Raw genomic sequence first — 20486 nt, forward strand, 5'->3', positions numbered from 1 at the left:
GGCCAAGTGCACGGCCCAAGTAATTGAAAAGTGCCGTAGACACTTTGAGGTGAGCCGTAGCAGAAAATATGCGCACTCGACTCCACTTCGCCCCGCTGATCATCAGGGGCAGGGACGCGTATAGCAGGGAAGAAGATAAAGGCTGCGCGCGAACGAGGAAGAGGGAGAGGATGAGGTGGAAAAAGTATCGATTCTCCGCATCGTCGTCGCCTTCGTCGTCGTCGTTGGCTTGCAGTGATTTTCGGCCCGCATGTCTCGCGCGGCTGTTCGCCTGGAAAATTTGCATCCCGAGAATTTGCAGCTTCCGCATGCGCGCCACTCTGATGTGCCCGTATTATTTGCGAGAGAGAGTCGCACGACAAACAATGACAAATTTCACACGCTCCTGAACTTCCGATGAAAAATACGTGTGTGGATGCGGAAGACGCGGCTCGAATGACAAAAAAGGTCGGCTTTTTTTACCGTGCGGTGAAAGTTTGTTCTGTAACCGTTTTGTGCTTTTTACTGTAGGGAGTGTGACAACTGCGGTGTAACCTTAACGAGGAGAGTTTGTAACCTATGGTGGAAGCTTTCGGAATCTGTCACGGATTGTCGATGTTACCTTTGTCGAACGAACTTTTGTTTTACTGAGAAGTGGTTTACATCACATTTTGATTCATAATCTGTGGCAAAACCTCGCTTCCATGAAATTGCAACAGGACTAGATTTCCGGCAGCCAAAAACTTATCCCATTGCTTTCAACGAGCCCGTCTTGAGATAGCAGAGATCCGTTCTCAAAATTTCAGCCTAATTCGCTTTCCCAAGGTCATGGACTCTCTCTCTCAGCAAACTCGAAAGTTTTGCGAATAAAGTATAGTAGAAATTAGTTCGTGCTTCGATTTAATTAAATTCGAGTCAAAGTACGCACATTCTTTGGATCGAGTGCATTGTACACGATTTTCGGGCGCATTAAAAGCCAGTCAATATTTAATCATCGTTATATGAGATTGCGCGCGTATTTATCTTTTAATGAAACTCCGGACTCTTTCGCACTGTCGTCAAATCCCGGAAAGTAAATTAAAACGAGGAAATGTAAATAGCGCGCCTCGGCTGCATATACTCCGCGCAATATTGAATTCTCATTCGGTGCACGCCAGTATAGTCTAGCGAGTGCTGTAATCGATATAGTGTAATGGAACTAGCCTACTTTGGAATCGCGTATTTGCTCCCTTTGCGCTCTCTCTCTCTCTCTCTCTCTCTCTCTCTCTCTCTCTCTCTCTCTCTCTCTCTCTCTCTCTCTACGTCTGTTTGAATTTATTTCGACTCGCTGTTTACCTGTAATTATCGTAAACTATAATGCAAACGCGTATAATCTGAATTTTAATATTAACCAGTAAAGTTCACGTACATATGAATCACTCAAGTTATTACGAAGCGCTGAAGGAGTTCTCGTTATCGAATTTACGTTCGCGCGTTGTACGTAAATTTTCAAACAAAACTCCGCGATAGTTTCGAGCATAATGATTTATAAATTGAAAATCAAGGGAATGAAACTTTTATCTGTACAAGTTTGCATGTACTACAAGTTTTTAAGATAAAAAAAAACAGTAACGCTTTTTTTGCAAAAGCTCTGACCTACTTTTCCTTTTTTTTAATATCCTATTTTTTGCTTTCTCTTAATCAAGCTTTTCGCTCGTTGCAATTTCCATGCTATTTTCAACAATTTCAATAAAGTCGGCGTGTACGTTTCAAATTTTAACAAGAAAATCGCCGCTGGCTTTACTTGCGAATTTACGTGCGTGTATACGTTTGAAAAAAATAAATACCCATTAGCACTCGATTCGATTCGTTCAGATAATCACTCATCCGTTTATCATTAAATCACGAGCATTAATTTTCACGCGGGATTAACGAAGAATACCACTCGAATTCATTTTTCGAACATTTTCCAATGCCTTTTACTTCGGTAATCAAAACAAAGCGATAAATACAAATAAATAACATACAAACAAACATGCAAAACGCGCTTGTTTCTGGGTCGAATAAAGGAAGACAAAACAAGCCCAGGAAAATAGAATAACAATAACAATGTACGCAGCCGAGTATAACGCAGAGCGCGAAATAACAAAAAATATACACACACCGATGAAAGAAGCGACCGTAACATAATCAGCCTGGCAATTTCGCGAAACACGTGGGCTCGCGGCCGCCTGCGAAATGAGATTCAGCGGCGGCGTTTTATGTATATACATATTACACCCCAGCCGCGCGCGAGAGTGGCTAGATTACTTTCTCGGAGAGGTGTAAAGAGACTTCCGCTCCCGATTGTCGAGCAAGCGCAGAGAGAGACAAAAAAGGAAGAGGAAGCATCTGCAAAATTGCCGCGAAAAAATCGGCACTACAGTATACCTATAGCACACGTAGAACAAAGCGCGTTTACAGCTCGCTTATTACGACGTGTGCACCACGTGCAGCCGCCTCCACCTAAATGCTCGACTCTTCGCGCAATAACACACACATAGAGCCGCCGCTGGTATTTCGACCTTCGCTATTCCCGGCCGAAAGCTGTTTTTGTTTTTTCGCAGCCCAGTTTCTCTCGCTTCGAAATTATATCGCACCGAACAAAATTATCGGATCAAAACATGCGGGGATTATCGGCGCGCGGATGATTTCGCGTGTGGAATTCCGGGGTGAACCTTCAAACGCGCGAATTTCCGAGCGAGCGCGGTTTCGGCGAATCAAAGGAGAAAATGTTTGAAAAACGAGTGTATAATGATAAAAATATCACGGCCGAACGCGGAAAATGCCGTTGAAGAGGCTGGTCCGTCAACGTCATTGAAACTGCTGCAACGAGAGCGGAGGATCCGCAGCTTCCCCCGTAATTTGCCGATAGAATGCAGCTGCGCGAGCGTGCTGACCCACTTTTCCCAGCTCTGCGCTCTCGCGATCGAATATTTTGTTATTTCCCTGCAGTGATCGATAGATAGAGATAGAGCTGCGCGAAAAGCGAGTTTTCCCGGCATTTTCAATTCATCAGCCTCTTTAGCCGCACGCGCGCGTTTCGACACACACTACACACATATACATATATACATAGGGACTCTCCAGCTCCGTCGGAATATTTCCCCCGCAGAGTTGACAACCCGCACACACACACACACACACTGGCACATACTCAATCAATCATATTCAAATCTAGTCGTCGCTATATACGTAGTCAGTTGGTCTGCTGCAAGTTTTATCTTCTCCTTCTTCGCTGTAATTCTACTCTCTCTGGTAGCCCGTGTGTGCGTGTATGAGTTTGCCGATCACGTCAGCAGCAGCAGCAGCCGAAAGTTGCCGGGAAAGTACGTGCCATTTCTCGAGGGGTTGCAGCAGACGCGCGCGGGGACTTGTAATTGATTTACAAGCTTCGCTTCTCGCTCGCGCACGAGGCAGATAGGAGAGAGAGAGAGAGAGAGAGAGAGAGAGCCGCTATTGCTTCGGCTGTGAAGCTTCGCTCGGCGACAGCTGCTACTAATACTGGTACAAGTCTTCGTTTTACTTCTTTCGCCCTTCAATCTCGCTGCCTCGATTACTCTTCTTTGTCGGCTCTCTCTCTCTCTCTCTCTCTCTCTCTCTCTCTCTCGCTTCTTGTAAAGTTTGTGTGAATGTAGAGAAGATCGCGAGCGCGCGAGTACTCGATTTTTCCCATATATTCTTCGCAAGCTCTCTTTTCAGAGCCAATATCGGGAGTTTACTCTTTTCGAGGGCGGGACACGTGTGCGGCTTTCGGATGAAGCTCCTTATTTCGGAGAGCAGAGGCTGGAGGCGGAAAAATTGCGAAACGAGGAATGACTCACGTCACCCCCGGCCACCTGAATTTTCCTCTCGAGGAGAGAGAGAGAGAGAGAGAGAGAACTTAACAGCCGCTATATACACTCGCGCGCTGAGGAGGCTGCAAGAGTAGCGCTTAATTATCGAAGCTGCGCATCGCCCGCCCGCTCGCTGCAAAAGCCCTCAATAATTAAGTTATATACCGTATTTAATCACGTGCTCCGACGTACAAAAGAGCTACCCGGGACTCTCTCATAATTAAGACAGCTGACAAAGGACTCGGCGAGTAGCAGTCGAGATGGATAGAGAAGAAAAAAGGCGCTAACGGTCATCGTTCGCATTGACCTACATTCCCCTCGGAGCACACCGGCGGTGCTGCGGGGTGAGAGGCGCTCGAAGTAAAGAGAAGAAAAGAAGGCACGAGAATAATGGCGAAAGCTCGCTCGAAAGTGGGCATCGCGAGGCAATTTTTATAATACGCGAAAAGAGCTTGCAGAGCGAGGTATTTCCATATTTCCATAGACAAAAGATCGGGCCAGCGGAGGAGCCACTTGGCCGGATATTCGAGCGTTTACCAGCGCCGTCGTCGTCGTCGTCGTCCCATAAGGTATTCGCTTCCTTCTCTTTCTCGCTGGCTCTTCTTGGGATCGGAAGTGGAGAGAATGCGCGACGACGAGTTATGCAGCAACGGCGACGGCACAAGGAGAGTATTAGCCAAACTTGTCCCCGGGCCAAATAAGAGAGCGATACTTTTCCTAGACCAGATTCTCTGTCCTTTTACGTGTTGAGCTGCTGCTGCTTTCATCAAACGGATAAAGATTCGTAATTTTTCATTCGATCTAGCGGCGAAAAAAGAAGCCTGAGAATAACCATTCCCCACCGGACAAGCATAAAAAGCTCAACTTGCAGTAGTAAGGGACGGACTCGGTAAAACGAAAATAGAAAGTAAAAGCTCCTCGGTGAATTGCCTCTGAAATGTAATCACTCTGAAGTTCGCGCGGAAAATTCAAGGTGTTCGACCGAGAGAAAAGAGACGACTACGGGGCGACGCTCTTCGCTATTGAAAATTCATTTCACCTGTCGATCCCACGGCCATTCTTCTCGCCCGTTTAATTCACCGCCTGTTCCGATATCCATTCCAAGAGAGAGAGAGAGAGAGAGAGAGCGAAATATATATGCATACAGCTTGCGCTTGTCGCGCTCATCGAGAGACCGCATATTCGAACCGGCTCTTTCCGCTTCGCTTCTTATTAGCTTCAGAAAGGGGAAAGAGTCGCGAGACTTGATTTTATATGGTCTAGGTTATTGCCTCTCGTATATGGCTGCTGCGGCAGTTTCTACACGTTATATTGTCCCTTTATACGTAAATGTTCGCAAATTGGAAATTCTCGTACACACGTAACGGCGCATACAAAAGTAGAGAACGTTATTCCGCGAGAGAATCGAAATGAAATCGAGGCTTTGTGTGTGTGTGTGTGTGTGTGTATACTCGTGCAACAAAAACGAAGTCGCGGCTTGGGGTCATAGGACTTCCTTAAAGGCCACACCTTTCCTCTGTTCGCTTACATCCATTTATATTGAATCCCCTAGAATGCTCTCGCCAGTCTCTACTAGCGCTCGTGTTTGCTTTTTTTACGGGCCTTTCTTCTCCCGTCGCAAACTTTCCTTCCATTTTCAATCGTAGCCGCTATACTCCTTCTCGCAGAGCGCGCTAGCTTGTTTTCCTTCCTATATAGGGCTGTCTCTGTTGATTTTGCCTCTTCCGCCGGGGCGAAAGAAAAAATAACTCCAGCGTTTAATCGAATTTCGTCATTTCTCACTCCGGAACATACCGCCGAGAGAGACGAATATACAGGGTATTCCGTTGCGGTAATTTTCCCGGAGAATCGCTGCAGCTGCGCGGCTGGCTGAGCGCGCGCAGCGAGAGAGCGTAAAAGGAGGGTCAAAACGAGGAGGACGCGCTGAATTGCGCGCGACGGGATTAAAGCTCGAATAATTCTCGGCACGAGAGAGAAAGTCGTTCCAAAGACACTGGGGACAGATAACAAGAATTTACGCGACTCGCATTCTAGCCCGTGTGTGTAGTTTCGACTATTCTTACAACGTGATTACATTAATCAAAGGGACAGCTTTGTTCTTTCACTCTTTCACTCTAACACCCCTCGGTATGGTATCCTACGATGAGAAACAGCAAGCATCATCGCCGCGCACACGTACTGCAAGCTCGTCGAAAGGTGTATTATCGTCGTGCTATTACGGCTTCGCGCGTTTTAACGGCAGCTCGCAGAGTATACGCATAGGTGTGTGTAAACGTGTACATGCAGTAGCGCAGACTCTCTCTCTCTCTCTCTCTCTCACTATGTAGTTCTCTGGATCCGCTATAGTAGAGCACGCTCGCGTTCCCCTCCATTTGCATTTCAGATTTACACGGGATGTGAATCGTTAGCGGGCCGCGAAGGTCTCCAGGTGCATTTCCATGCGCTGCAACACAGCCGCCGCTAGCGGTGCTTTCCCTCTACATAGATATGTATATAGATATATAGGTGTTTCGCGCACCCGTGCATATTTGAAATTGCGGCGGAAGATAGAGCGAGTCCGAGCGAAACTTTCTAAACCAAATAACACATTGACGTCGCTTCGATGATTTGCGTCGCAGATTCGCTCTCTCCATCCAGGCTGCAATGCGTGTAAATACACATACACGCTCTCGCACGTGTACCGCACGCGTGTAGCTGCGGCGGACCAAAGCAATTTATCTCGATAACGTTCGGAGAGATCGATTGGAATACTCCGCCGCGCTGCGAGCCGCAAGTAAAAGTTTAGCAGCGGACCGAGTGTATACTCCCTCTCGTACCAATTAGACGCGCTATTCAAGTGTTGCTAGTATACACGTCGCGGAGAGCCGCGAGGCTTGAATATGCATAAACACGATCGGGAGCAAACAATGAGGAGAAGATGAGGAAACAAGCGGCGGTGTATTTTACTATCCGCCGACGAGACGGACGTATTATACGATTCAAAATTTCAGTCACGACGCGCCAGTCGCGCAGGGATAAGACCCCTTCGCGATTCACCCGCACCAACCCTATACACGTATACGCGTATAAACCGAGTAGTCACGTTATAAACATTATAATGCGCCGTGAGCGCGAGAGACAATTGCGTGTACACATACACACATGAAAGGGCGTCGTTGGCATTTTCACTCCTGCCTCGCTGAATAATCCCCGGACGAAAATCCAACGGGAAGTTGGTTACCGTTTGCTTATGCAGCCCCACAGCCGGTCTACGGCTCCGGAGAAAGAGAATAAGGCTAAATCCGAGCGGCTAAAGCTCGTCGGTATCATCTCTCATCGAGAGCTTGTAACAAAAAAAAGAGGGAATTCGCCACGCGTGGGCTTGAAAAATTGAGGTATCACTGCGGGAAAACGCGAAAAAATTGCTCTCGTAGTGTCCGTCCCATATGCGATTCGCGCGAAACGAGGTAGAACCGGGAGCTAAAGCTCTGCGCAAGCTCGCGCCGCAAATGTACGCATGGCTGCCGCCTTTTTTCGCTCGACTCGCCTACATTAATATCAGCGTTAACGAGCGCGCCTAATTCCAGCGACAGTTTCTCGCGCGCGCGTGCAGTTTCCCCGCGAGCTTTTTTGCGGCTCTCTATTCTTTTTGTTCCGTGCCGCGCCCTTGGGTAATTTACGCGCCGCGTTGCAGCGAAATTACGCGACTACGACGAGGCTACTTCGTTAAGCCAATCCGGCGATTTCCCCCGTCTCGCGAAAAAAGGCCTATCTGTATGTATGCGTCGACGCGTCCGAGGAAAGAACGACGCACGTACGAGTCGGGGCCGAAACGTGAGCGGGGAAATTCCGGGGACATGAAATCGCCGGAAACGACGCGTAAGCGAAAGGGGAGGAAAATACTCTCGATGCGACAGGAGGTAGGGGTGAGAAAACAAGCTACGCGGAACGCGTATTACATTTATTTCCAGGACGCGCGATTGATTTGTTGCTTTCTCCCGCTCGGCCGACCATATCGGGCTGATTCTACTTGAGCACGCTTGACTCGAGCTTTGAAGGAGCGGTGTACACTTATTGCGGTGAATTATCGTATGGAGAGTAGGGGAAAAACGAAATTGTTGGAATTGAAGCGGTGGTTCGGGACTGCAAGCTCTCCTCCTTTGCGAACTAAATTCTCCAGTGAATTGCGAGGAATTAAAAGAATACGAAGAAAGAACGCTCACGCGGGGGGGGGGGGGGGGGGGGGGAAGCCGGAATTGAAAAAGGTCGGCGGCGTATAAAGTAAGAGCCGACTCGATTCATTTAAAGCCCAGCGCAGAGAGAGAGGGAGAGAGAGAGAGATAGAGGGAGAGAGAGAGAGAGAGAGAGAGAGAAAGAGAGAGAGACCGAGCGCGCAGATACCGCACTGGCAGGTGCTCTTAGCCCGGCGAAAAACGAGTCGGCCTTTTTGCTCCTCCTGTGTCAATTAAAAAATACGCGCGCTGATCTCCCCCACTCCCTCTCGTGAATGGACGTTCGAATCAGCGCGCGCGCGTCGCAATTTGTCCTTATGGCTCTCGTCGGACTATCTCTCGTTGTGCGAGCCTTTTTTTCGCTTCGCTCGTGAAAATGCACTCGAGAGTGGAAACGCGTGGAGAAAGTCGTCCTTTATCTCTTTCTGTCTGTCTGCGCTATACAGCCTGCGGCGAGCTCGAGACTTTTTTCTCATCCTTTTCGCGCTTGTTAACACGACGGCCAAGGCCTCTCGTAGCTTTTTGCCGCGCGTGCGACGCTTTTAATTGTTCTTTCCCTCTGCAATCGAGGATTGATTAATTGCGCGCTGAATATTATTGCGTAAAGGGGTGAGCAAGCGAGGAGAGAATCGTTAAGCGAGTCTGAGAGCTGCGCGACTTAATTATCATCGAGTCGAAGAGATTTGCTTTATTTTCGTATGAAATGTTGTTAAGAAGTTAAGGGGACAAGCTCTCGCGGCGAAGATTACAAAGTTTTTACGCTAAACTTGACAAACACAGCTCGGCTTTTAAAGACGTCGCTCGAGGGGCGGGAGAGAGAGAGAGAGAGAGAGAGAGAGAGAGAGAGAGAGCAACTTTATACGCGAGCGAGTATAAGCGGTGCATTTTACTCGGCCCTGAGAATACATAACTTTCGCCTTTGTGATACGAGCGCTGCGCTCGTATTAATTACGAGCACGCGCGCGTTTCTTTTTTTTTGGTTTGAATATTCATATATTTACCCGTGGCGCGAGCTACGGAAAAGCGAAACACGTCCGCGTAATTGTCAGATTATTCCCTGAAAGCTCCGCCGTCAAAGTTCGAAAACATCGACTAATTTCCTCTCCCTCTTCCCGTCGACCGCTTGTGCCTCGTTTACTCAATTTCGTCTAGTTTGCCAGCTCTGATATACACCCACCCACGCACAGAAGCTCCGGGGTTAATGCCTCCCGATAACGTAGTTCACCGCGCTGACGAGTATATGTATTTCGAAATCGAACTACACGGCCTAACTATTCGAGCGGCGAAAAAATCCACGAGGCGAGAAATGGAGCGCGGGGAAAAAATTGGCGCGAGTCTGATGCGGCCGCTCGACGGACGTAATAGGGCATTCGGTATAAAGGGGCCGTGTCAAGGCAGTATATACACCGCAGTCGGTCTCTCGCGCGCGATATTTCCGATGGCAAGTGACGCGAGCACAATGAGGCGCTGCGCATAGCTGGGAACTATTTACTGGCGTGCCGCCAAATGAAAATAGGATATTCAGCGCTGCTACCGCTGGAGCTTGCAAAGATGGAGGTGCTTTAAAGTTCTCATTAGGCGATCGAGGACTGACTCCCGCCTCCGCAGTAGTGTGGACCACTTCGCGTAGTCCGTATTGTTCGCTTTGTATGGTGTTTACGTCGCAAGCGCTCTCGCTGCAGCTTTCATTAAGCTTGCATTGTCTCGCTGGCCGTGTATATAGCTGCGCCGGCTATTACGCTCCGACGGCTAACTTGAAGATAACCGAGCTTTTTTCGCGCGGTTTCTTCTTATCTTTCTCTCTCTATCTCTCTCGTCTTTTTCGGAATTTGCGCCTCGACGACGACGATGACTAGCAGACACGCTGTACACAGCCCAGCGTCTTATTATGCGCGAATGAAAATGCTCGGGGCGAGAGAGAGAGAGAGAGAGAGAGAGAGAGAGAGAGAGAGAGAGAGAGAGACGGTCGGTCTGTCTCGCTCCGCAGCTGCTTCTTTTTTCTTACGCCTCCGCGACTACTTACCTATCCGCTTGCTGCGACTGCGAAGTTGTTTGCTAATTAAGCTTTTTAATAAGGAATCATGAGCTACTCGCTGATTATTACGGTGTCTAGTCTTGGCGCGAAAATTTATTTTACAAACTTCTAATCTAATCCTACAATCTCTCTTTTTTTACAGATACGCCGTCGTTCGCGATAACGCGCCTGCCAGGCTTCGGAATACCGATAGTCGAGGGGATGTCCGTCAGTCTGAAGTGCGAGGTGGACAGCAACCCGTCGAGCGCCCCGATATGGCAACGAGGTAACACACGATTCTTTATAATGTAATCCTCACAAGTGCAAAAGCCGAAAAAAGAAGGAAATAACCCGTCGAAAGCATCGCTCACACGAGAAGTTGCATCGAACGCGTATTGACTGATTGTAATTACTTAATGTCGGTACCCGCTCGAGGCCGGAAAGGAATGCAAATATCCGAGAGCTATATGCGGAATCCAGCCACACACATACACACGGGCACATAGAAGTACCGGCTGGTTCTATCTGATCGGCGTGCTCGGCGCCGGCTTCACGTCCTGGTAATTTAATTAGCGTAAACACAGCCCCGAGAGAGAGAGAGAGAGAGAGAGAGAGAGAGAGAGAGAGAGAGAGAGCAGAGCAGTATAGCGCGAACTTAAACCAAAATACGCGCGTAGCCGTATACGCGGCAGCGTAATAACGTCAGCTTCAAAATGAATGAAGCGACCGTGCAGAGAAACGACTGCGGCCGAGTTTCTAAACCTGCGACGGCACTTTCTACACTCGCCCTTCTATACTCCCTTTAATTACGCCGTTTATAACCGCGCTAGCCCGATGGGAATTTATTTCCCCACAGCCGTTCGCCGTGTCTTAACCCTGTATGTGTGTGTGCGAATGTGTTCGAACTCTCTCTCGGTTCGCTGATGCGCGTTTCATCTCTAATGTGCTTTTTTTCCAGGATAAAAGCTCGAAGTGGGGCATCCGAACAAAAGGTGCGAAAAACAAGCGCGACGAACGACGAGGCGATGAAATCGTAATCGCGCGCGTTTTGTTTGAAAATTCCGATCCGCGCGTGATGAACGCATCGGCTTCGGATTCATTATACGAACGCGAGAGAGCTGTCGAATGAAACGATATTAACCTAAATTCGTGCGAAAAATAAAATAACGCTCCGTGTGAAAAATATAACGCGCGATCTTGATCGCGCGCCTCGTTCTCTATACTACTGACAAAAAAAGACACGTGCAGCGATCGCCTTTCCAAGCCCCATTTTAAACGCATATTTTACGTCATTGCGCCTCCCGCTTGTGCGCGTTCTACATTGTGCTCGCGTCCGTCTTTTTCTCTTCCATATAGTCTCGGGGGCCTGCAGAATGCACTGCTCGGCAGAGAAACGTCTATCGAAGACGAATCGCCCTGTAAATTCCATCGAACGCTCCAAGAGAGATCTCTAATGTTTGCACCCCAATGGGCTCTATCTCTCTTTCCGGCTGCTGCTGCTGGGGAATGATATAGCTACGCGAGAGGAGGATCGTTCGGAAGCCATCAACCTCTTTTAAAAATGAATCGAGCGGCGACAGGCGTACGAGATCCCGGAGCCCTAATTCCTCTACGCCTCGTTTTTCTGCCTTATATCGCGCTTGTCAAAGCCGTGTTATTTATCGACGACTCGATCGATTATTATCTCTCTGGCGCGCGGTTTTTCCGAGCGAAAATTATCGCTGGGCTGCAGCTTTTTTCAATTTTCGCCGGGACAATATGCGTCGATCGAGCTTTTCGCGATTCGAAAGCTATTCGTGCGAATTTTTCAGCCGAACAAAAGCGCCGGCGATCTCATTGTGGCTATCTCCCCCCTCTCTCTCTCTCTTTCTCTCTCTCTCTCTCTCTCTCTCTCTCTCTCTCTCGAGTTAATTAAAAACTCCAATTTTTCCCCGGTTATTTACGCGATGGACGAACGCGATACGCGCGGTTGATGCATCGCGAGAGAGAGAGAGAGAGAGAGAGAGAGAGAGAGAAAAATACAAAATTACACAGCGCCGGGTAAAGTGATAAGAAAGTTGGCCGCGCTTTATCCTCTTAAAGTGCGCGCGGCAGCTCCCGCGCGATTATTCATCGAAAATCAGAATAGCTCGCGCCGTAAGGATATAAGCGCACGCGTGTCTCCATAGTAGCGCAGAAGCAGAAGCGCGGAAGCTCTTCCATTATACAAGAGACGAGTAATTGCGTACGATAAGGAGATTACCTTCCGTCCCTGAGCATCGAACGCTTATAGGTATATATAGCTGGGAAGGATAACGTCAGCGGGAATCGTGGACCCTTTGCCCTAATTACGTAACGTTCATTATTACATTAAACAAAGTGCTAAAAGCACCTCTGTGGCGCGCGAAAGCTCTCGCCGTCGTGTCTATCGAGAGACTAGGGAGTGAAAAGTCAAGGCGAGAAGCGAGAGGAGTAGAATAAAAATATGAGGAAAGCTCTCGATAAATATAACGACTCTCTCATCAGCGCTACGTATTCTCGGCTACTTTAGAAGCCTCTGCCAGATGCGGGAGTAGGAGACGCGCCATATATAGTTGTTAAAAAGTTTTCAACCTTAACGCTGCTGTATAAGCCTCGACTCATCTCTTTAGTTAGACAGCCCAGGAGCTAACGAGGAGAGAGTGCCTAGGTATATACAGCATGGAAAACGATTTTCAAATAATGTTTTAAGAGCTGCTCTTTCCGACCGCTGTTCGAAGTTCGAAGCTCGCTCGTGTAGTTGCGAAAATTTCATTAGTCATCGTTTCTCGTAACTTAAACGGCAATCTGATATCTCACGCTAAAGCAGTGTCAATAAGAAATACGAAACGACGAATTAAATTCTCCCTGTTGGCTTTTTTCAAGAGCGAGGGGAAAAAAATCGCGTTCTCATTAAATTCGCAAATCAAAGGATTCAAAGCAAATCCTCGCGATATTACGGAGGCGCACGATCCTCTCTCTCTACAATTATAAAATCCCTCATTTTCCTTTGGCCGGCACGTGCGCCGTCCACGGGTACAATGCATCGAATTGATTCTCGTTAAAAAGTGCCAGGTGAATTTTTCAATTTGCTTCGAGCGAGAGAGAGAAGAGCGAGCGAAAACCGATAATATCCGACGTCTTCGTCGTCGTCGCAACGACGAAACAGCTGCGTCGCAAGAAAATGAGATGGGGGATAAAAAGTTGCGTCACTGTGATTACGCCTGATCTCTCTCGCTCGCTGGTGGAGAGAAGTCAATTCCGATAAGGCGGGCATGCAAAAAAGATGAGACTCTCACCTATTATTTCATTCTTTACTTTTCATTATACCTTCTCTCTCTCTAGCTGCGCGTTCGCTTCTGCGATGGATATAAGAGTTATTTTATTTTCGCGTTGACTCTCGCGCTGCTTGCACGGAATAATTTCATTATCTTAAAACCTCGCTATATAATTTGTGCTCTCCATCTCTTTTTTTTTTTTTTTTAATAAATTTGAATATCAAAGTAGTGAGCTGAAGCTCGCTGAGAGTAGAGTAATTGAAAGCGATAAATGTTTTAGAAAATTCAACTCTCGCCTTTTGCGAAATTCACGCGCAGATTATTCACGCCTTTTGCTTTTTGCACAAATCGTACGCATATACGATTCGTAACGATGAAACGTATTAATATCGCTGCAGTCTTGTAATAATACAAAAAGTCGTTAAAAGCTCGCCGAGCTTTAAAAGTGCACAGCCGATTATTTATCATCTCCCGCGTCCGGAGATAGCGTACATGCTATTCCTTGGGAAATCGGACGAGGTTGTTTGTTTTCCGGCCAAGAGAGTTGCCGGGGGATTTTTCGCGAGCAGCGCCGGAAACGTTGTCCTGTTTGGCCGCGAGACACGACACTATCTCACCGATAATACGATGACAATATCCTTCCCTATCCGCGTCACCGAGCTTAATGTAAACAGGATTCCCCCCGCCGCCTTGGCTGACTCGATTTAAATTTTTCCCAACAGCTAACGCGCGGCTCTCGAGAATCGCTATTATTATTACGTATACGTTATAGAGCGCAGTTGTTTACGAGGGAAAGAAAAAGCGATGCGCGGTGCTGCGCGATTTATAAGAGGACTGTAAGTGCCCTGTGTATACGAGCTGAAAAGAGAGAAATCGAAGCGCTCGCACGAAATGAATTGTTATCCGCCAGCGCGAGTAGTAACAGTTGCTTTTGTTTCCTTCTTTTCTTCGGCGCCCCGCGGGTGGATCCGAAGCACACATCGAATCGCTGCCCAGAGCGAGAAAAGTGTGTTATAGTATAGCAGCGGGTGAGCGAGCGAAAGCTCTCCGGTGGTTGCGCGCACTACGTAACCCTTCGTTTTTCTGATTTTATCCTATATTTATCTGTATTTTTTGTTTCAGACAATGGGCTGCCCCCGGTCGAGCAGAGCGATGACGGATGGCTGAACTTTACGAAGATCAGCCGTGCCGAAAGCGGCTGGTACAAGTGCTACACACGACACATGCTCGGCATTTTCACGAGCATCGGCTACTTCCTCAACGTTCGCTGTGAGTAATAATTCCTCCTTTTTTATCTCTCTAACTCTCTCTCTCTCTCTCACGACGATCCATACACCTTGTGCCTTTGTGCCGGGCCAGTGGACCCGCTGTGCTGCGATGTCATAATGCTCCTTTCTTTTCGCGCCCCTCTTTTCAAACCGGTGCAAGCGCGGTCTCGCTCTATTCAGCTTTTGCGTATCAAAGCTACGAGAGAGAGAGAGAGAGAGAGAGAGAGCTTGCAGCCCTTACAGCGGATGGGCCGCCGACTCTAGCGTATTATTGGCCGGTGCGAACGATGTGACAAAGGCACCTTTCAAAAGGTCTCCAAGCGCGTCTTTCTCTCTATACTTTATTTATAGCCGAGTCGCTGTCGGCTCTGATATTGGATCGGGCTGTAGCTACGGGATTCTTCGCTGTGCGACTTTATTAACCGGCCCTGAAAAGCTGCTTTTAGTTTACTGCCGGGGGTAAGAGTCGTACAGCTCATTGAAGAATTATTAATTGTCGGGAGGAATAGGAGAGAGTGTTGTCAAAGTAAAGAGATTTTAATGGTTCTTGAAACTATGATAGCGAATCAAAGGCTTATTAGCTCAAAAAGAATAGATACATTTTATCAATCCGTAAGAATCTCAATTCCTCTCTCGTTCGTCCGAGTATCTTATTCTCTTAGGCCGGATTTACTCGCTACACCCTCGTCAGATGCGAATACCAAAATAGAGTCAGATGAGTTGATTTCGCTAGCGAGACAACTGTCAGACCGACCCTTTTCAGACAAAAAAGATTCCCTTGTATACTTTGCGCCTGAACGAGACGAAATAAAAGCTCGAGGACGTGCGGTTACAACGCGTGCGTCGCGAATTTTATTTCATACACGTAAGCGCTGCGGAGTACATGTAGAAGTACGGACGAATTTGAAATGAATTTTCGACGAAAATCTGCAAAAAGCTTTTAGGGGAATAAGCGGAGATTAAAATTTAAAAAGCACCGATGTCTAATAAAACCTGAAAGATTTTTACATACACGGACGAGCGAACCATCCACCTTTTATTAGAGAAAAAGGGAATATCGATTCTACAAAATTGGTCATACAAATTTCCACTTGGGGAACCGGATATCCTATTCCAAGCATTCGCCGCATCGGCGTAATTAATTGGAACTGGAAGCCCCGTTGCGTGTATACACCATAACGCCGGCTTCTGCCAGGGAAAATTCGCGAATAATTCGATAATAGAGGAAATGATGCGGCGGCGGTAGTTACGCTCCGCAGGAACGGAAGAAATCTCGCCCAGGCGATCATTTATATACACACACACACACAACTACATACTCCGCGCGCGTCTCTATACACTATATATATATACAGATATATAGTTGTACAAGATATCCAGAGCTCAGGGGTGCTGCGCATTGCGCTAAACCGCATCGCCCGGACGTTATCCTATAACTTATCCTTCTGCACGAGCTCGAGCTCGAGAGCGAGAGATTGTAATACAGGTAACCGGCGTGTAATCGATAAATCCCCGCATTGCACGACGAGAGTAGCAGACGGTTAATAGCTGCTGCTGCTGCTCTCTCGTGCCATCTAAATTGCGTGGAGATTAGTTTCCCGAAGCCTCCGAGTCCCGGGATCAAACGCCGCGGCGCGAGATTCGCCGTTAACGAGCTGGGCGCTATACTGTGCTGTGTATATGTATATACGTAGGCAAACATAGCCACCCACACTGTGGCCCAGATTAAATTCGCCAAATGATTTGCTTTTCCAGCGCGACGATCGTTCTCTCGGCATCAGCTGCTGCTATATTTTGATAAATCGCGCAGTCACGTGTGCACCGCGCGCGGTAGAGTTACAAAACTGCACTATAGCCCAAGCGAGAGATGAAATGTAGGTCAGCAGCAGCATCGAGCGATAACGTTTCCATCTGAAATTACTAAGCCAATATCGCTTCGATCCCGGCTTAATATGCTCGTTCGGGGGAAACTTAGTGCCGCGCACGCAAGTGGCGAGATTAAGCTGGAATTATTCAGCGTTGTTGCTTATTACGCCGTTGAACTTTAGCGGCGAGGTGTTGCCGCTGTGTCTTGAATTTTTACGATATACGCGTGGATTATAAATTCGAGGATATAAATACGAAACTTGCCGAAGTTGAGAGACTAATGGGAAAGGGATGAACAATTCTCATTTCGAGACTATCGATGGGAGAGAGGACTCTCGGGTTTACCAAGATCGGCTCTGAGGAAATTTGCAAATTTTCGCGACGAGGCGCTGGTAATTTCCGTTCGGCTCGGTGACTTCCGTCCCTGACAAATGATTGTGGTTTCCGGCTCGCGTTGACGTCAGCCCTCGCTCTCTCTATGACTGCGCGTCGCGACGAGAATCTAATTTTCGAGTGACGATTAACTTTCCAATGTATATAGCTGCACTTGATTGATAAAACTATTAAAAGCATCGATTCGATCCCAAAGTTTATACTCTCGGAGAACCACATCGAGGTCCGTATGTAAAGCGTCGAGAAAAGGTCGGAGACGCGGCGGACGTCTATAAAAAGGATAAGATCGGTATGTACACTCGAATGAAGGTCTGCGGACACGGCGTTAGCCGATGAGCAAACGACCCGACGAAATTACACGAGAAGAGAATCGGACACGGCGACGTCCTGTAATACTATACCCATACGCAAAGTTGAACAAAAAGATCCGACGTGGGAAGAAAGACTCGCGTAAGCTTATCCGCCATATGTGCGCCACTGCTCGCGCTTATCCAGCGAGACGATTCTCGCGTCGTTGATTCAAACTGTACGGACTTGAAAAAAAAGAAAATTTTAAAAATCACACTGGAACAGCGCGCACAAACGCTATCCATCATCCTCGTCTCTCTCTCGAGTTTTCGCCGAGAAGTTCGAATAAAAGAGCGCGTTTCCTCTTTTTACCTTCCGCGTACACGTCTGACGAACTTTCCTCGAAAGTTTATCTCTACTGCGATACGCGCGCGTTGAAATTGGCGCAGCGAAGCGCTTGCACACGGCGATTACGTTTTCGTCTTTCGTCGCGCGAGCTGCGGAAAAACGAGAAGAGCCGAGTTTTATTCGACGTATCTGCATGTGCGCGCGGAGGTCGAGGCGAATAGGTATTGTGTATTGCCTGGGGAAAGATTTGGCACGTGAGCGGACGCGCAAATCGTTCGGATCGAAAGCCGAGGCTCTTCGATGATGACCCATGCTGGCTTTGTACGTCGAGGCGTCGCTGTATGGAAGCTTCGATCGGGTATAACGTTGACGACTCTGGTCATGTTGCAAATGCGTTTTCTCGTTAGCCGAGTTTTTATTTTCGGATTTTTCCGCGCGGACTACTCCGGATAATCTGGATAATGTCGCGCTCTTGGGTTAATGAGATGCGCGTACGTCTCTCTGTATACCAACGTGATGGAGTTTCAGCGATGTTGGGATTGCGCGTAATAATGCATCAAGCGCGGAGTGGACCAGGAAGTGTATTTGGATCGTCCGAATTGTAATTTAAAATGTAAATTTAAAGCGATTAAAACTTAAAACGTATGTAGGGCATCGCAAAATCACGTTAGGTATTGATTTCTTTCATGAAAATAAATAATTGAAATTCGTTTGTTAACAAATCGAACACAATCGAACACTGATTATTCGATTCATATCTCGCTGAATTTTCTCCAACGAATTGAAATATGCACAAACGCAGCAGTTCTCTCGTTTCCAGTAGTATTACCCAAATTCGGTCAGACGTAAAACTTTCAATGCCAATGCTTGATAAATAAACCGAATATAACCATCAACTATATTTTTACAGACGACCCGGAAATCGAGACGGAGGCGAAAGCTCTGAACGGCGAAGCAACGGACTCTCGGAAGATGGAAGTGCAGATTGGCGGCGCCGTGACCTTGGAGTGCGACGGCGGCTGCTGGGGTCACGGGCCCGGAATGGACCCAATCGGCGGCCCGGGACCTCTGGCCCTCAGTAGGGTCGTCTACCAGGAAGCCGGCGAGTACCGCTGCGTCGCCCCCGATCGAAAGATGCAGGACACATGGAGAGCTCAGCTGCCTTACCACATCAAAGTCGTCGGTGAGTCTGCTTTACTCTACATGTTCCGCACGAGATAATGCCTGCAGAGAATGATTTTTTAATTAAATCCTCTCCTGCGGCTCTGCGTCGGAAAGTTTTTAATTTTCTCGCAGCCATACACGGATACCGGCAGTACAGAGCTTTCGCAATATCGAGCTTCGAGTGTAATGTTTTCCATCGTGGTTGCGAAGAACCGTATAGTAAAATCCGCGTGTGGGCGTAATTTTTCACGAGACGATCTTGGCTGCAGCGATGCGTTGGCAGACCATTATCGCTGCAATTGAGAGCGACGTATGCGATAGTGCTGAGCTTGCGGAGTATGCACACAATATTATTGCCGCCGAGTCAGCGCAGGGGATTTACAGGCGCATAGTTGAATGTACACACACGCACACACACACACACACACACACACAGTCGTTGTATTTTCCGCGTGTCTCCCTCGTCATGTACACGAGCGCGAGTCAAGTCGTGCGAGAGAACAAGCGCGTCTTTTGACCGTGTGCACGTGTGTATGGGTATAAAGCTCGGCACAGCTGCCAGGAATCGGGCAAATTGCATTAGTAGCCGGCGAGAGCCGCGCGCGCGGCGAAATTCTCCCAACTACTCGCCAAAGTTTCTGCTGCGTTTGGCACTATCTATTGTTATGAATATCGAGCGGGGGAAGACTTGATTTTTAGCTGGAAGTATACGCTGATGCTGATTTGGCTTTCTCGAACCGAGCAAACAAGCGCAGGGGTTAAGGGCATGTTGGTCAAAGAAGTTATGCTCGTCTGCAATATCGGATTTTGAGTATTTTCCTCGTGTGGAATTCTGCGAATCGCGATGAATTTCATGTGCTGCTGGTTCGCATTGCCTGGCAGAGTCAAATTAATTTTCATTGTAACCGCACGTCGAGGTCATTTCGCAGCAAATTTCGAAATTTTCCCGGAACTCCAGAGGTAGAATCGAAAAGTCCAAAGAATCCTCGCCAATTACCCAAGAGCCGAAATAAAATCAGCGCTTGGACAGTGGATATGGCTCTCTCTCTCTCTCTCTCTCTCTCTCTCTCTCTCTCTCTCTCTCTCTCTCCCTCTCTATCTGTGAAACTGCGCGAGCAATAAAGTTTTCCCGAGGCAATTTGCCTGGGCGTCGAACGCTCATATGCCACATTCACACACACACACACATACATGTACACATGGGCAGATCGCGAGAGCCGTCAAGATTTCGCGCGCCATCGGTTGGTGTTTTTCGACCCCCTTTTTCGGTGACGTTTCGCAGACAAGGGTAAACAAGTTTACGATCGCGGGAATGGAAAATCGGTGCTGCCGCTACTGCTGCTGCTCATAACTCGAGGTATCGCGCCGAGCCGCTCTCGCTCTCTCTGGCTGCTGTATCGGAAAATCGACGAACCGACTTATGGGACTTTTAGTGTGCCGCACGAACAATCGTTCGCGTTTTATAGGAGCTCGCTTTTTTCTTTCTCTTCCTCTCTCGCTTATATACCGAAAAGTCATTTCTTCCGCAGAGCCAATCTCGTTTTCGGCAGGCGCTGGGAAATGTAGAAAATCTTCCTTCATATTTGCCGTTGGTAATTCCCAAGGATCGGCCGACTGCACGTATATTTCCACTTCTCCGCTCGGCAAACGAGCCGCGGCGTGCAAGCGCGAGAGAGAGAGCTTTTATATCTCCATTGTAGCCCTAGGGGAGCTTACGCCCCCGACGATAATTGAAAAGCCTCGATGTGTGTACGGCCGAGACTACCTCTCGCTCTAGTCCAATTGAAATTGGAAATGAGACGGGGCTGCGCTTTTTTAAATGAAAA

The 20486-nt window shown here is 47.9% G+C and overlaps 1 protein-coding gene across 8 annotated transcripts in view; it reads left to right on the plus strand.

Annotated features, from left to right (window-relative positions):
• The window catches only part of LOC100119171 (hemicentin-2), a 151903-nt gene that overhangs the window by 104647 nt on the left and 26770 nt on the right, over positions 1-20486 (plus strand). For all 8 annotated transcript variants that reach the window (XM_031926556.2, XM_031926557.2, XM_016984388.2 and 5 more), the window contains exons 7-9: positions 10222-10344; positions 14456-14602; positions 18407-18679. In XM_031926556.2, the coding sequence (XP_031782416.1) occupies positions 10222-10344; positions 14456-14602; positions 18407-18679 (543 nt within the window). The remainder of the gene's footprint in view (positions 1-10221; positions 10345-14455; positions 14603-18406; positions 18680-20486) is intronic.

This window comes from Nasonia vitripennis, chromosome 3, assembly GCF_009193385.2.
Source record: "Nasonia vitripennis strain AsymCx chromosome 3, Nvit_psr_1.1, whole genome shotgun sequence".
NCBI lineage: Eukaryota > Metazoa > Arthropoda > Insecta > Hymenoptera > Pteromalidae > Nasonia > Nasonia vitripennis.